This window comes from Cydia pomonella, chromosome 21, assembly GCF_033807575.1.
Source record: "Cydia pomonella isolate Wapato2018A chromosome 21, ilCydPomo1, whole genome shotgun sequence".
Taxonomy (NCBI): Eukaryota; Metazoa; Arthropoda; class Insecta; order Lepidoptera; family Tortricidae; genus Cydia; species Cydia pomonella.
In genome coordinates, this window is record NC_084723.1 from 511072 (window position 1) to 527799 (window position 16728).

The 16728-nt window shown below is 52.7% G+C and overlaps 2 protein-coding genes and 1 long non-coding RNA gene across 3 annotated transcripts in view; all 3 read right to left on the reverse strand.

Moving 5' to 3' along the window:
• Window positions 1-102: 102 nt before the first annotated feature.
• LOC133529751 (uncharacterized) lies at window positions 103-1762 on the reverse strand. The gene is made up of 3 exons (XM_061867549.1): window positions 1357-1762; window positions 779-1000; window positions 103-474 (listed from the first exon to the last, which is right to left on the reverse strand). The coding sequence occupies exons 1-3, from the start codon at window positions 1582-1584 to the stop codon at window positions 121-123; spliced, it is 804 nt and encodes a 267-aa protein (XP_061723533.1). The 5' UTR covers window positions 1585-1762; the 3' UTR covers window positions 103-120.
• Window positions 1763-3518: 1756 nt separating this feature from the next.
• On the reverse strand, window positions 3519-4478 carry LOC133529724 (uncharacterized). The gene is made up of 2 exons (XR_009801189.1): window positions 3922-4478; window positions 3519-3670 (listed from the first exon to the last, which is right to left on the reverse strand). It is a non-coding gene; the product is annotated as an uncharacterized LOC133529724 (long non-coding RNA).
• A 716-nt stretch (window positions 4479-5194) lies between these two features.
• Window positions 5195-16728, reverse strand: part of LOC133529523 (putative aminopeptidase W07G4.4) — a 95659-nt gene continuing 84125 nt past the window's right edge. The window contains 4 exon segments of the mRNA XM_061867255.1: window positions 5195-6436; window positions 14513-14684; window positions 15106-15227; window positions 15371-15550. Of these exon segments, the coding sequence (XP_061723239.1) occupies window positions 6278-6436; window positions 14513-14684; window positions 15106-15227; window positions 15371-15550 (633 nt within the window). The 3' untranslated portion in view covers window positions 5195-6277.

Here is a 16728-nt window from a genome sequence, read left to right on the forward strand (position 1 = left end):
GGCTTCTACCGACAGTGTATTAATATATGTATCTTTTTTCTTCAAGGTATCTATAAATTTCTCACCACTGGTCAGACATTTTATGCAATGAAACAGAGACAGTACAAATATGTATCACATTTATTCATCATCATTATTATCATCATCCTCTAATTCCTCTTCCAAATAATCAATCTCCTCATGCGTCTCCGGCGAGGCTTGTCTATTATTCAAATTAATAAATGATTCCTCTGTTAACTTTCCCAACCTCCCGAAGAACAAGGTGTCGGATATCAGCTTCTGCGCTATGATGCGCTGTGTTGTGTCTAGCTGGTAGAGTTGTAGCCCAATAGCTTTTCCATTAATTTCCCATTCTTGTTCCTTATGTTCCAGCATTTGGCTGGCTGTGTCTACAAATCTTTCCTGCTTTTGAAGGAGATTGTATATTCGCCTCTTTTTTTGCACCGGTGGTGTTTCTGTGTCTTCCTCGTCTTCCTGTAAAGAAAGTCTCATTAAAATATGTAAAACTTATGTAGGTATATATAATGTCACTGCACCTCAATGTGTAACGTCAATGCAATTAAAACTGCATGAGGCAGTGCGGTTGGCGAGGAATAGAAGCCTATGGAGGAACCTAGTCTTCAACAGAACGACATGATGTCACAATCCTCAGCATTGAGGGACCGACTGAAGAAGATATGTAACATCAGAAATTACTACTAGCTTGTTGGTTCAACTTCCACCAATATTTATTTGCACACAATAAGTATTGCAAAATTACGAAAAGTTTTCAAATTACCATTCCATTTGTAGTTTCATTGTGTATCTCTGCTCTGAACCTTTCCCTCTCACTTCTTCTTGATGGCCTTGCAACTGTCATAGTTTTTTTAAAATGTTTTAATGTATCAAATTTCATCCCTTCTGTGTTTGGATTTGGATCAACAAAACTATTAAACAAATCAAAGTACCATAATGTAGGTTTGTAGATGAATTCATTCCCGTTTTGTATGCTGTCCAGGACCTGAAACAAAGAAATGAGTTTTCTAATACAACAAAGCAGATAAAATTTATTTACTGATTTTTGATTGATTGTACTTCTTTTAGTCATCTCCTAGTATCATATAATATACACAAAAATAAATATTATAGGGACATTCTTACACAAATCAACTAAGTCCCATGGTAAGTTCTAGAAGGCTTGTGTTGTGGGTACTCAGACGATATATATAATATACACAAATACTTAAATACATAGAAAACATCCATGACTCACGAACAAATATCTGTGTTCATCACATAAATTTAATACCCTTACCGGGCTTCATAGGCACTACCCAGTACCCACTAGGCCAGACCGGTCGTTATTTATACAAATACCTTTCTTCTTTCTCTGTGAAATGTAGTCCTCATATTGGCAAGTTTATTTTTCATATCCGCCAACGACGCATTTTCATAAATTTTATTATACTCTTCAAGTAACTTTTCATAAGCTTCGGCGCGTAGACCCTTGTTGTTTCTGTTCTCGTGCTTAGGATCCCATAACAACCTCGCTTCTATGTACGACTCCACGAATTCTATCCACGATTGTTTCACTTTTTCACTCATTTCAACTAAATATATTTATTTTGTTAATAATCGAATCACATCAAAACATCTTCAAAATAAACATTAAGTTTAGGTTATGCTGTCAAACTTGAGGTACAACACAACTCTCAATAAAACAACACGATCTAGGAAGCAACCCAACTCAATTTACAATTCTTACAAAATGGATCCGGCCGCTGTGAATCCTATCCTGACGCTGACAATAATAATAATAATAATAAAGTTTATTGCTTTCACATTGGTGTTCATACAGATGTTCTTAATGAATAATATAATGTTTCACAATATGACACCCTGTAAGGGTATTGCAATTTTATCTAACACTAACACATGAAACAATTATAACATACCTACAAACTACAGAATACACAAAAAAAAGTAGTTTATAGTATACCTATGCCTATTTATGGTATTTGTTATCATCTAAATATCCTTGTAAAGAATAGAAACAATTATTTATTAAATAAGTTTTCAAGCTATACCTTACGTATATGACGCTTACGATTTACCAATTGCAAGAATACTGCGGTGAAATTTGGAACTAACTTCTTATCATACATTTGTTGAACAAATGCGCGACTCTAGCGCCACAGTTGCCCGTAATCAATAATATGGTAAATGCATGACGAGCCAATCTGAATCGGATTAATTGAACTGTCATCCATTTGTAATTAATATGTAATGAATCAAAAATTACATCTTGGAAATTATGACTCAGCGGGTAATTTTTCGGATTGAAAAAAAAAAATACAAATAAATGATAAAGTGTCTCTGTGAATGCGAATTGATTGTATTAATTGCACAGACCTACCCAGAGACTTGTCATACGCTTGACTAGAACGTAGTGATTATATGCTCTTTGCGCTTGACCCAAAGAGCATATAATCACTACTTGACCTACCAAAGTAGGTCTGTGTAATTAATAAAATCAATTTTAATGTTGCCAATTACCTACTTAATTGAATTAGGCTCGAGCAAAGAATATAATACTCACTAGGAGAAGAACGCTAACTCCATACAAAAAAATGTCCCTTTCAAAAGTTCGTTTATACTAGTGGCGCTCTCTTTGTATCTCAGTACTAAAATTGACAACCGGTTTAGCCTGGCGGGTTTTGGTAGGTAGTGATCCAGTTCTAGCTAGTGGTTCTGGGTTCGAATCCCGGCGACGGAATTTCTTTTTGTATTTTTTTATTTTTGTTTTTGTTAGGGTGAGGTTTTCAAATTAGTATTTACCAAATAAAAAAATATTGTTACATATTATATTAATCAAAATCACAGGCATCTTTTGTCCTAAGAGATTATGATATCTATATTTTGAAGTTTTTTCAATATAAAAGGTAACAATACGGTTTATTATCAAGTTATAAATATTTGTATTCCTATATATTAGGATCAAAAGAGCTTAATTCGTTCGAAAAACATACAATAGGCAGGAAAAAAGTCATTTTCTATACAAATTTATGTATCGGTCGGGGCTTGTTGAACTAACTGTGACACTTCCATATAATATCTACATACCTATATGAATTTTATTCAATGAGACCACAGGTCGGTAATTTCGGTTCATTATTGATGTGGGTACCAAATAGTTAACCTATCCTGTGCGTGTGATTATTATCTTTTGATTTTTTTAAGGCGTTATTTATGCTTAGGTCGCCTATTTTTAGCGCATGTTTTAATTCCCAGATTACCTTCATAACAATAAATAGAAGTCATTAAAATCTTCATGATAAAAACAATTTTATATATATATACATATACTATTTATTGCATTTAATATAGCTTTTTATGTATCTAAAACATGATCATTGGCACATCTGATTTTACTCCACAATTGCAATTAGTGTAAATTGTAATCATATCACATATATCAGCCTATAAAACTAAAAATACATGAATATATGACAGACAAAGTTGTTATTACATCTATCCGATTGTCGGACACTTTCTGCTCCACAGCTCAATGCAGCGGTCTTGTTGATGGTCACCGAGAAACTACAACTAGTCGGAATTATGTGGCGGATCCGTGCCTTTTGATTTTGAGCCTTTCCAAGGAAATGATGGATTATTTTCTCAAGTTCACCCTCTAAAACAAAACAGTCACATTTTAAACAATACTATAACCTATGTCCCTAATTACTAACCTTGCTAATAGCTACCAGAGTTCTAAATTGCCGGCTAAAACAATGTTAAATTTTACATCTATGATGAATTTTGATTGTAATTTTGGATGCGATAGGGCGTCCGTGGGACTTAAGAGGGTGGTAAGATTAAATTTATGTATTTGAATTTGGCAATAGTACACTTATTTTATTTATAGATTAAAATATTTCTTACCTTGAAATAATTGTTGTTTCTTAGTTTAGTACAATGGATTAAACTTTAACCGAGTCTGAGCGGAGATACTCTGCGGTGGATTTTTAATTTTAAAAATTAATCAATAAATCTATTTCAAGAACATAAATCGTTATTTAATCATTTTATATGAAAACTGATAGTTTTGAAAATGAAAATAGTCAATTACTTTGACAGCATTGACATTGCAGACTTTTGTCTATGTTCTAACCGGCCAGACCCCAAGTGCAAGGCTTTATGGACGGTATATGTGCCTCTGACCTCCATAGATTTTATGAACATAGACAAAGACAAACTGAAATAGGTAATAATTTATATAAAATAATAAAATTTACATATGGTAGTGTGACATAAATCAAAATATTTGATAAAAATGATTTTATTTGTTCCCAAAGTTGAATAGACAAAGTCAGATAGGAGCAATGTTGCTGTAGCAAAATATTTTTATATTAATAACTGGTATCTATTTCCAGAGCGTCAGACCACACATGCGCAATTATGAAGCGTCATATCTTTCTAAGGAAGTCGACAGGCCTTGGGCTCGAGGCTCGTTTGTATCCTTTTGTAATTATTTTAAACCGTCTCTTAGTAATAGCTGATTACGCATAAATTAATTCCGTTTTCATCACACTAGTTCGAAAAAGATCTTATTTTTCATGCAGGTGTACTGAAGCATAAAAGTCTATAATATTGTTCCTAAGAGAGTTATGGATTGTATTGTGAAAAAAAAAGCTAACTCCCGAGTGAGTTATAGCTTTTTTAAATAATAACACTAATTAATTCAAACGAACAAAGTAGGTATGTTGAGTTTTACTTTAAAAATAGTGACGTTTATAAATTATTTTTTTAGTGTATGTTTCACTAGCGAAATTTTACTTACATAAAGTACCATTTCTTACTAGCTTAGTCACACGAGTCACCACTTATAAAACCAGTTGTAATCACTGTTTGCCTCTCTTTCTAATAAATATGGTGAATCTTTGATATATGATTCTAAACATCGTGAAGAAGGCTAATCCAAATAAGGCCTAAGTTTCCCCTCTGGATGGTAAGGTCAGACGGCAGTCGCTTTCGTAAAAAATAATAGTGTCTACGCCAATTCTTGGGTTTTGTTGCTAAGCCACAGCCCACTCATAGGACATATTATAGTCTGTGTGCTAATCGAACGCCAGGCTCCACGAGCCGTAGTATAAAGCCGGGACGACGCCAGGAACTTGAATCTGTCGTGTTTGTATTTTATTAAATAAAACGCCGATTTAAACTGTATACATTTTATTAAAAGATAAAAAAGATACATGAACATTATTATGATATATTGTACTTCTTAACAGTATTATGCCTTATTATGCATTAGTTCATTTGTATAAAACTGACTAACAACTACTGGACAAATGTTTTTATGTGCAACGTTTTGAATGCGCCATTAAAGAATGAGTTGCGCTAAAGCGTTTGAATTTCTGATTGTATAAATAAAAAGTTTCATATGAAATTACAACTTTTGTAGCTCACCCTAAATCCGGTTGTATGGGAAGTGTTTTTCGGACCCTTTGCAATGTGAATATAAAGGTCATACTACTTTTACTGGGTATAGAAACAACTCGTAAAAGAAATGTTTGCTTTCCCATAGAAAGCATTGAAATCTGATCAGCCAAAATGTAGAAAACAGCCAATTTTTTCGTCGGTCCCATAGTAAAAGTAGCTTAGCACTGTTGTTCTCATATTCACCTCTCAAAATACGGCTAAGGATTGAAAAAACTGTAAATAAGAAATCGTCGGGTAATTTTGTGTAGGTATGAATACTATAAGGTGTACTAAGATTAGTAGCCACAGATTTTTCCGCTGGCTACAGTGGGCACAGTTGATCGGTTTAGCCGCTCGGAGCGGGCAGGGAGCAGGGAGCAGGGAGCAGGTCGCAGGGAGCAGCTAGCAGCCGAGCAGCTTGTAGTGCGCGGCGAGCGCGAGCAGCGGCGCGGCCGTGGGCGGGCGGGGCAGGGAGCAGGGAGCAGCTAGCAGCCGAGCAGCTTGTAGTGCGCGGCGAGCGCGAGCAGCGGCGCGGCCGTGGGCGGGCGGGGCAGGGAGCAGGGAGCAGCTAGCAGCCGAGCAGCTTGTAGTGCGCGGCGAGCGCGAGCAGCGGCGCGGCCGTGGGCGGGCGGGGCAGGGAGCAGGGAGCAGCTAGCAGCCGAGCAGCTTGTAGTGCGCGGCGAGCGCGAGCAGCGGCGCGGCCGTGGGCGGGCGGGGCAGGGAGCAGGGAGCAGCTAGCAGCCGAGCAGCTTGTAGTGCGCGGCGAGCGCGAGCAGCGGCGCGGCCGTGGGCGGGCGGGGCAGGGAGCAGGGAGCAGCTAGCAGCCGAGCAGCTTGTAGTGCGCGGCGAGCGCGAGCAGCGGCGCGGCCGTGGGGGGATGCGGCAGGGCGCCGGCCGAGCCCGCCACGTCCACGTGCGAGTAGGGCACTGCGCCCGCCTCCAGCCCCGACACCAGCAGCAGGAAGCCGGCCGGACCCTGCCCAAAACTATGCTTTTAGCGTTTTTCAATGACAAACTTTCTCATTTTGAATACGTATTATTATAAACGTCAGACCCACAGCGTATGGAAGGTCTGTTGGATTATGAGTAAGGATAAAACTGTACAAGTCCCAAGTTGTTAATTTATGTTTTATCCCTTTCTTACAAATACATAACTCAAAATGACAGATTAAGACAAATTGAATAACGCTAGGCTGCTTAAGATAAATAAAATAAACCCGCGACAAAACAAACTGTGATTTAATACTATAGAGTCAATACTCCATTTCGTATAGAGACAAATTCCGATCTCATAGGAACAGGGGGCCTACCGCGAAAATCGAAATTCGCAAATTGTGGGGATCTTTACTTTTTACTCAGAGAAAAATGCCCGCAATTGACGAACTTGGATTTTCGCGGTTATAGCCCATTTACCAGATTTAAACATCGATTATAACCGTAATAATTATCTCGACAATTCGCAAAAAAAAATCGAAACTAATTCAAATTAGATTTATTCTAAGCTTAATAATATTAGCATCGTTAGCATAAGTTTCTGCTTGTTAAAAATTTAATTGAAAAGAAGTTTCGAACCAGGTCTTCTCTTCTCTTCTTGCTCTTCCAGGGCTGGTTGTTGGCCTGGTGCACGTGGTCCCCTAGGCAGAGCCCGCGGTGGAAGGCCAGGTCACCCTCGGGTACTAGAGCCTCGTACCTGGTGACCTCGGTTAGTCTGTGTGGAGGGCTGGTTGTTGGCCTGGTGCACGTGGTCCCCTGGGCAGAGCCCGCGGTGGAAGGCCAGGTCACCCTCGGGTACTAGAGCCTCGTACCTGGTGACCTCGGTTGGTCTGTGTGGAGGGCTGGTTGTTGGCCTGGTGCACGTGGTCCCCTGGGCAGAGCCCGCGGTGGAAGGCCAGGTCACCCTCGGGTACTAGAGCCTCGTACCTGGTGACCTCGGTTGGTCTGTGTGGAGGGCTGGTTGTTGGCCTGGTGCACGTGGTCCCCTGGGCAGAGCCCGCGGTGGAAGGCCAGGTCACCCTCGGGTACTAGAGCCTCGTACCTGGTGACCTCGGTTGGTCTGTGTGGAGGGCTGGTTGTTGGCCTGGTGCACGTGGTCCCCTGGGCAGAGCCCGCGGTGGAAGGCCAGGTCACCCTCGGGTACTAGAGCCTCGTACCTGGTGACCTCGGTTGGTCTGTGTGGAGGGCTGGTTGTTGGCCTGGTGCACGTGGTCCCCTGGACAGAGCCCGCGGTGGAAGGCCAGGTCACCCTCGGGTACTAGAGCCTCGTACCTGGTGACCTCGGTTGGTCTGTGTGGAGGGCTGGTTGTTGGCCTGGTGCACGTGGTCCCCTGGGCAGAGCCCGCGGTGGAAGGCCAGGTCACCCTCGGGTACTAGAGCCTCGTACCTGGTGACCTCGGTTGGTCTGTGTGGAGGGCTGGATGTTGGCCTGGTGCACGTGGTCCCCTGGGCAGAGCCCGCGGTGGAAGGCCAGGTCACCCTCGGGTACTAGAGCCTCGTACCTGGTGACCTCGGTTGGTCTGTGTGGAGGGCTGGTTGTTGGCCTGGTGCACGTGGTCCCCTGGGCAGAGCCCGCGGTGGAAGGCCAGGTCACCCTCGGGTACTAGAGCCTCGTACCTGGTGACCTCGGTTGGTCTGTGTGGAGGGCTGGTTGTTGGCCTGGTGCACGTGGTCCCCTGGGCAGAGCCCGCGGTGGAAGGCCAGGTCACCCTCGGGTACTAGAGCCTCGTACCTGGTGACCTCGGTTGGTCTGTGTGGAGGGCTGGTTGTTGGCCTGGTGCACGTGGTCCCCTGGGCAGAGCCCGCGGTGGAAGGCCAGGTCACCCTCGGGTACTAGAGCCTCGTACCTGGTGACCTCGGTTGGTCTGTGTGGAGGGCTGGTTGTTGGCCTGGTGCACGTGGTCCCCTGGGCAGAGCCCGCGGTGGAAGGCCAGGTCACCCTCGGGTACTAGAGCCTCGTACCTGGTGACCTCGGTTGGTCTGTGTGGAGGGCTGGTTGTTGGCCTGGTGCACGTGGTCCCCTGGGCAGAGCCCGCGGTGGAAGGCCAGGTCACCCTCGGGTACTAGAGCCTCGTACCTGGTGACCTCGGTTGGTCTGTGTGGAGGGCTGGTTGTTGGCCTGGTGCACGTGGTCCCCTGGGCAGAGCCCGCGGTGGAAGGCCAGGTCACCCTCGGGTACTAGAGCCTCGTACCTGGTGACCTCGGTTGGTCTGTGTGGAGGGCTGGTTGTTGGCCTGGTGCACGTGGTCCCCTGGGCAGAGCCCGCGGTGGAAGGCCAGGTCACCCTCGGGTACTAGAGCCTCGTACCTGGTGACCTCGGTTGGTCTGTGTGGAGGGCTGGTTGTTGGCCTGGTGCACGTGGTCCCCTGGGCAGAGCCCGCGGTGGAAGGCCAGGTCACCCTCGGGTACTAGAGCCTCGTACCTGGTGACCTCGGTTGGTCTGTGTGGAGGGCTGGTTGTTGGCCTGGTGCACGTGGTCCCCTGGGCAGAGCCCGCGGTGGAAGGCCAGGTCACCCTCGGGTACTAGAGCCTCGTACCTGGTGACCTCGGTTGGTCTGTGTGGAGGGCTGGTTGTTGGCCTGGTGCACGTGGTCCCCTGGGCAGAGCCCGCGGTGGAACGCCAGGTCACCCTCGGGTACTAGAGCCTCGTACCTGGTGACCTCGGTTCGTCTGTGTGGAGGGCTGGTTGTTGGCCTGGTGCACGTGGTCCCTGGGCAGAGCCCGCGGTGGAAGGCCAGGTCACCCTCGGGTACTAGAGCCTCGTACCTGGTGACCTCGGTTGGTCTGTGTGGAGGGCTGGTTGTTGGCCTGGTGCACGTGGTCCCCTGGGCAGAGCCCGCGGTGGAAGGCCAGGTCACCCTCGGGTACTAGAGCCTCGTAACCTGGTGACCTCGGTTGGTCTGTGTGGAGGGCTGGTTGTTGGCCTGGTGCAGCGTGGTCCCCTGGGCAGAGCCCGCGGTGGAAGGCCAGGTCAACCCTCGGGTACTAGAGCCTCGTACCTGGTGACCTCGGTTGGTCTGTGTGGAGGGCTGGTTGTTGGCCTGGTGCACGTGGTCCCCTGGGCAGAGCCCGCGGTGGAAGGCCAGGTCACCCTCGGGTACTAGAGCCTCGTACCTGGTGACCTCGGTTGGTCTGTGTGGAGGGCTGGTTGTTGGCCTGGTGCACGTGGTCCCCTGGGCAGAGCCCGCGGTGGAAGGCCAGGTCACCCTCGGGTACTAGAGCCTCGTACCTGGTGACCTCGGTTGGTCTGTGTGGAGGGCTGGTTGTTGGCCTGGTGCACGTGGTCCCCTGGGCAGAGCCCGCGGTGGAAGGCCAGGTCACCCTCGGGTACTAGAGCCTCGTACCTGGTGACCTCGGTTGGTCTGTGTGGAGGGCTGGTTGTTGGCCTGGTGCACGTGGTCCCCTGGGCAGAGCCCGCGGTGGAAGGCCAGGTCACCCTCGGGTACTAGAGCCTCGTACCTGGTGACCTCGGTTGGTCTGTGTGGAGGGCTGGTTGTTGGCCTGGTGCACGTGGTCCCCTGGGCAGAGCCCGCGGTGGAAGGCCAGGTCACCCTCGGGTACTAGAGCCTCGTACCTGGTGACCTCGGTTGGTCTGTGTGGAGGGCTGGTTGTTGGCCTGGTGCACGTGGTCCCCTGGGCAGAGCCCGCGGTGGAAGGCCAGGTCACCCTCGGGTACTAGAGCCTCGTACCTGGTGACCTCGGTTGGTCTGTGTGGAGGGCTGGTTGTTGGCCTGGTGCACGTGGTCCCCTGGGCAGAGCCCGCGGTGGAAGGCCAGGTCACCCTCGGGTACTAGAGCCTCGTACCTGGTGACCTCGGTTGGTCTGTGTGGAGGGCTGGTTGTTGGCCTGGTGCACGTGGTCCCCTGGGCAGAGCCCGCGGTGGAAGGCCAGGTCACCCTCGGGTACTAGAGCCTCGTACCTGGTGACCTCGGTTGGTCTGTGTGGAGGGCTGGTTGTTGGCCTGGTGCACGTGGTCCCCTGGGCAGAGCCCGCGGTGGAAGGCCAGGTCACCCTCGGGTACTAGAGCCTCGTACCTGGTGACCTCGGTTGGTCTGTGTGGAGGGCTGGTTGTTGGCCTGGTGCACGTGGTCCCCTGGGCAGAGCCCGCGGTGGAAGGCCAGGTCACCCTCGGGTACTAGAGCCTCGTACCTGGTGACCTCGGTTGGTCTGTGTGGAGGGCTGGTTGTTGGCCTGGTGCACGTGGTCCCCTGGGCAGAGCCCGCGGTGGAAGGCCAGGTCACCCTCGGGTACTAGAGCCTCGTACCTGGTGACCTCGGTTGGTCTGTGTGGAGGGCTGGTTGTTGGCCTGGTGCACGTGGTCCCCTGGGCAGAGCCCGCGGTGGAAGGCCAGGTCACCCTCGGGTACTAGAGCCTCGTACCTGGTGACCTCGGTTGGTCTGTGTGGAGGGCTGGTTGTTGGCCTGGTGCACGTGGTCCCCTGGGCAGAGCCCGCGGTGGAAGGCCAGGTCACCCTCGGGTACTAGAGCCTCGTACCTGGTGACCTCGGTTGGTCTGTGTGGAGGGCTGGTTGTTGGCCTGGTGCACGTGGTCCCCTGGGCAGAGCCCGCGGTGGAAGGCCAGGTCACCCTCGGGTACTAGAGCCTCGTACCTGGTGACCTCGGTTGGTCTGTGTGGAGGGCTGGTTGTTGGCCTGGTGCACGTGGTCCCCTGGGCAGAGCCCGCGGTGGAAGGCCAGGTCACCCTCGGGTACTAGAGCCTCGTACCTGGTGACCTCGGTTGGTCTGTGTGGAGGGCTGGTTGTTGGCCTGGTGCACGTGGTCCCCTGGGCAGAGCCCGCGGTGGAAGGCCAGGTCACCCTCGGGTACTAGAGCCTCGTACCTGGTGACCTCGGTTGGTCTGTGTGGAGGGCTGGTTGTTGGCCTGGTGCACGTGGTCCCCTGGGCAGAGCCCGCGGTGGAAGGCCAGGTCACCCTCGGGTACTAGAGCCTCGTACCTGGTGACCTCGGTTGGTCTGTGTGGAGGGCTGGTTGTTGGCCTGGTGCACGTGGTCCCCTGGGCAGAGCCCGCGGTGGAAGGCCAGGTCACCCTCGGGTACTAGAGCCTCGTACCTGGTGACCTCGGTTGGTCTGTGTGGAGGGCTGGTTGTTGGCCTGGTGCACGTGGTCCCCTGGGCAGAGCCCGCGGTGGAAGGCCAGGTCACCCTCGGGTACTAGAGCCTCGTACCTGGTGACCTCGGTTGGTCTGTGTGGAGGGCTGGTTGTTGGCCTGGTGCACGTGGTCCCCTGGGCAGAGCCCGCGGTGGAAGGCCAGGTCACCCTCGGGTACTAGAGCCTCGTACCTGGTGACCTCGGTTGGTCTGTGTGGAGGGCTGGTTGTTGGCCTGGTGCACGTGGTCCCCTGGGCAGAGCCCGCGGTGGAAGGCCAGGTCACCCTCGGGTACTAGAGCCTCGTACCTGGTGACCTCGGTTGGTCTGTGTGGAGGGCTGGTTGTTGGCCTGGTGCACGTGGTCCCCTGGGCAGAGCCCGCGGTGGAAGGCCAGGTCACCCTCGGGTACTAGAGCCTCGTACCTGGTGACCTCGGTTGGTCTGTGTGGAGGGCTGGTTGTTGGCCTGGTGCACGTGGTCCCCTGGGCAGAGCCCGCGGTGGAAGGCCAGGTCACCCTCGGGTACTAGAGCCTCGTACCTGGTGACCTCGGTTGGTCTGTGTGGAGGGCTGGTTGTTGGCCTGGTGCACGTGGTCCCCTGGGCAGAGCCCGCGGTGGAAGGCCAGGTCACCCTCGGGTACTAGAGCCTCGTACCTGGTGACCTCGGTTGGTCTGTGTGGAGGGCTGGTTGTTGGCCTGGTGCACGTGGTCCCCTGGGCAGAGCCCGCGGTGGAAGGCCAGGTCACCCTCGGGTACTAGAGCCTCGTACCTGGTGACCTCGGTTGGTCTGTGTGGAGGGCTGGTTGTTGGCCTGGTGCACGTGGTCCCCTGGGCAGAGCCCGCGGTGGAAGGCCAGGTCACCCTCGGGTACTAGAGCCTCGTACCTGGTGACCTCGGTTGGTCTGTGTGGAGGGCTGGTTGTTGGCCTGGTGCACGTGGTCCCCTGGGCAGAGCCCGCGGTGGAAGGCCAGGTCACCCTCGGGTACTAGAGCCTCGTACCTGGTGACCTCGGTTGGTCTGTGTGGAGGGCTGGTTGTTGGCCTGGTGCACGTGGTCCCCTGGGCAGAGCCCGCGGTGGAAGGCCAGGTCACCCTCGGGTACTAGAGCCTCGTACCTGGTGACCTCGGTTGGTCTGTGTGGAGGGCTGGTTGTTGGCCTGGTGCACGTGGTCCCCTGGGCAGAGCCCGCGGTGGAAGGCCAGGTCACCCTCGGGTACTAGAGCCTCGTACCTGGTGACCTCGGTTGGTCTGTGTGGAGGGCTGGTTGTTGGCCTGGTGCACGTGGTCCCCTGGGCAGAGCCCGCGGTGGAAGGCCAGGTCACCCTCGGGTACTAGAGCCTCGTACCTGGTGACCTCGGTTGGTCTGTGTGGAGGGCTGGTTGTTGGCCTGGTGTACGTGGTCCCCTGGGCAGAGCCCGCGGTGGAAGGCCAGGTCACCCTCGGGTACTAGAGACTCGTACCTGGTGACCTCGGTTGGTCTGTGTGGAGGGCTGGTTGTTGGCCTGGTGTTCGTGGTCCCCTGGGCAGAGCCCGCGGTGGAAGGCCAGGTCACCCTCGGGTACTAGAGCCTCGTACCTGGTGACCTCGGTTGGTCTGTGTGGAGGGCTGGTTGTTGGCCTGGTGCACGTGGTCCCCTGGGCAGAGCCCGCGGTGGAAGGCCAGGTCACCCTCGGGTACTAGAGCCTCGTACCTGGTGACCTCGGTTGGTCTGTGTGGAGGGCTGGTTGTTGGCCTGGTGCACGTGGTCCCCTGGGCAGAGCCCGCGGTGGAAGGCCAGGTCACCCTCGGGTACTAGAGCCTCGTACCTGGTGACCTCGGTTGGTCTGTGTGGAGGGCTGGTTGTTGGCCTGGTGCACGTGGTCCCCTGGGCAGAGCCCGCGGTGGAAGGCCAGGTCACCCTCGGGTACTAGAGCCTCGTACCTGGTGACCTCGGTTGGTCTGTGTGGAGGGCTGGTTGTTGGCCTGGTGCACGTGGTCCCCTGGGCAGAGCCCGCGGTGGAAGGCCAGGTCACCCTCGGGTACTAGAGCCTCGTACCTGGTGACCTCGGTTGGTCTGTGTGGAGGGCTGGTTGTTGGCCTGGTGCACGTGGTCCCCTGGGCAGAGCCCGCGGTGGAAGGCCAGGTCACCCTCGGGTACTAGAGCCTCGTACCTGGTGACCTCGGTTGGTCTGTGTGGAGGGCTGGTTGTTGGCCTGGTGCACGTGGTCCCCTGGGCAGAGCCCGCGGTGGAAGGCCAGGTCACCCTCGGGTACTAGAGCCTCGTACCTGGTGACCTCGGTTGGTCTGTGTGGAGGGCTGGTTGTTGGCCTGGTGCACGTGGTCCCCTGGGCAGAGCCCGCGGTGGAAGGCCAGGTCACCCTCGGGTACTAGAGCCTCGTACCTGGTGACCTCGGTTGGTCTGTGTGGAGGGCTGGTTGTTGGCCTGGTGCACGTGGTCCCCTGGGCAGAGCCCGCGGTGGAAGGCCAGGTCACCCTCGGGTACTAGAGCCTCGTACCTGGTGACCTCGGTTGGTCTGTGTGGAGGGCTGGTTGTTGGCCTGGTGCACGTGGTCCCCTGGGCAGAGCCCGCGGTGGAAGGCCAGGTCACCCTCGGGTACTAGAGCCTCGTACCTGGTGACCTCGGTTGGTCTGTGTGGAGGGCTGGTTGTTGGCCTGGTGCACGTGGTCCCCTGGGCAGAGCCCGCGGTGGAAGGCCAGGTCACCCTCGGGTACTAGAGCCTCGTACCTGGTGACCTCGGTTGGTCTGTGTGGAGGGCTGGTTGTTGGCCTGGTGCACGTGGTCCCCTGGGCAGAGCCCGCGGTGGAAGGCCAGGTCACCCTCGGGTACTAGAGCCTCGTACCTGGTGACCTCGGTTGGTCTGTGTGGAGGGCTGGTTGTTGGCCTGGTGCACGTGGTCCCCTGGGCAGAGCCCGCGGTGGAAGGCCAGGTCACCCTCGGGTACTAGAGCCTCGTACCTGGTGACCTCGGTTGGTCTGTGTGGAGGGCTGGTTGTTGGCCTGGTGCACGTGGTCCCCTGGGCAGAGCCCGCGGTGGAAGGCCAGGTCCTCGCGCCGGATGGTGGACACCTCCACCATGTCGGCCACGCTCTCGCCTGACGCCCGGAAGGCTTCCGCGTGGCCCTTAGCTCTAGAGAACAGGGTTATTTTTATTTTGCAATTTAAGTTACGTTTCAGTCTGTGATGCAAGATTATACAGTCTAGTAACAAGGTAGAACACATTATAAATATATTTTCTAATCGTCATAAATATAAATAACCCTTTGAAAGTGGCGCCTATCGTGCGCGGCGCGTCATTGTGAACAATGTGAACCTTGTCGGAACGCACGAAGGTTGAAGTTGGGCTGCAGCCGCGCGTCAGTTGACATCTTCGGCGGTCAAAGGGTTAAGTCAATATGTTTGAATTGAGCAAAAAGAAGTTTAAAATACATTATCACATAAAAATAATTAAATTAATAGACAAGATAATTGGAGCAAAAATTCACATATTTTACTTTTATTTATTTATTCAAAATATTTTATAGAACAAGATATTTTGAAAGTTTAGTTACCTGGCAGCATGGTTGTCCATCACAATGGTGTACGCCGGCCCCACCGCGCGCACGGCGTGCCCGGTCAGCGTGGCCACGGTGTACACGTGCGGCTTGCGGGCCGACTCGGCTCGTTCGCGCATCTAAATAAATATAGGACACAGTATAAATGGTGTGCAGTATATTGTACATGGTCGCTCGAACCGGATAGCTTCGACTGAATCCCAAGGTAAAGCTTATCGTTCAACAATTCAGCTGCCACGAAACATACTGGGTGGGTCTTTACCTCATCCAGCACATCTGCCATGACCATCCTTCCCTCGGCGTCCGTGTTCCCGACCCGCACGGCGAGTCCTCGCCGACACTTGATCAGCTCGTCGGCCACGTAGGCCTCGGAACCAACGGAGTTACGAACCATGCAGAGCGCTGCTGACACGCGGAGGTTTGGTTTCAGAAGTTCACAAGCCTACAATATAAAAGAAAATTGAGTATATTATACTGAAACACATCAAACTTGTCAGTAAAAAAAGGCGCGAGTTTTCTATGGGAATCAACTGTTCGGGCCTACATTTGGGCAAATTTAAGCCCAGTATACCGACCTTGAGGAAGCCGGCGACAGCCGCCGCGCCGCACTTGTCGCGCGACATGCCGGCCATCACGCCGCCCGCCTTATGTCGCAGCCGCCCTGTATCACCCTGTATACTGACCTTGAGGAAGCCGGCGACAGCCGCCGCGCCGCACTTGTCGCGCGACATGCCGGCCATCACGCCGCCCGCCTTATGTCGCAGCCGCCCTGTATCACCCTGTATACTGACCTTGAGGAAGCCGGCGACAGCCGCCGCGCCGCACTTGTCGCGCGACATGCCGGCCATCACGCCGCCCGCCTTATGTCGCAGCCGCCCTGTATCACCCTGTATACTGACCTTGAGGAAGCCGGCGACAGCCGCCGCGCCGCACTTGTCGCGCGACATGCCGGCCATCACGCCGCCCGCCTTATGTCGCAGCCGCCCTGTATCACCCTGTATACTGACCTTGAGGAAGCCGGCGACAGCCGCCGCGCCGCACTTGTCGCGCGACATGCCGGCCATCACGCCGCCCGCCTTATGTCGCAGCCGCCCTGTATCACCCTGTATACCGACCTTGAGGAAGCCGGCGACAGCCGCCGCGCCGCACTTGTCGCGCGACATGCCGGCCATCACGCCGCCCGCCTTATGTCGCAGCCGCCCTGTATCACCCTGTATACTGACCTTGAGGAAGCCGGCGACAGCCGCCGCGCCGCACTTGTCGCGCGACATGCCGGCCATCACGCCGCCCGCCTTATGTCGCAGCCGCCCTGTATCACCCTGTATACTGACCTTGAGGAAGCCGGCGACAGCCGCCGCGCCGCACTTGTCGCGCGACATGCCGGCCATCACGCCGCCCGCCTTATGTCGCAGCCGCCCTGTATCACCCTGTATACCGACCTTGAGGAAGCCGGCGACAGCCGCCGCGCCGCACTTGTCGCGCGACATGCCGGCCATCACGCCGCCCGCCTTATGTCGCAGCCGCCCTGTATCACCCTGTATACTGACCTTGAGGAAGCCGGCGACAGCCGCCGCGCCGCACTTGTCGCGCGACATGCCGGCCATCACGCCGCCCGCCTTA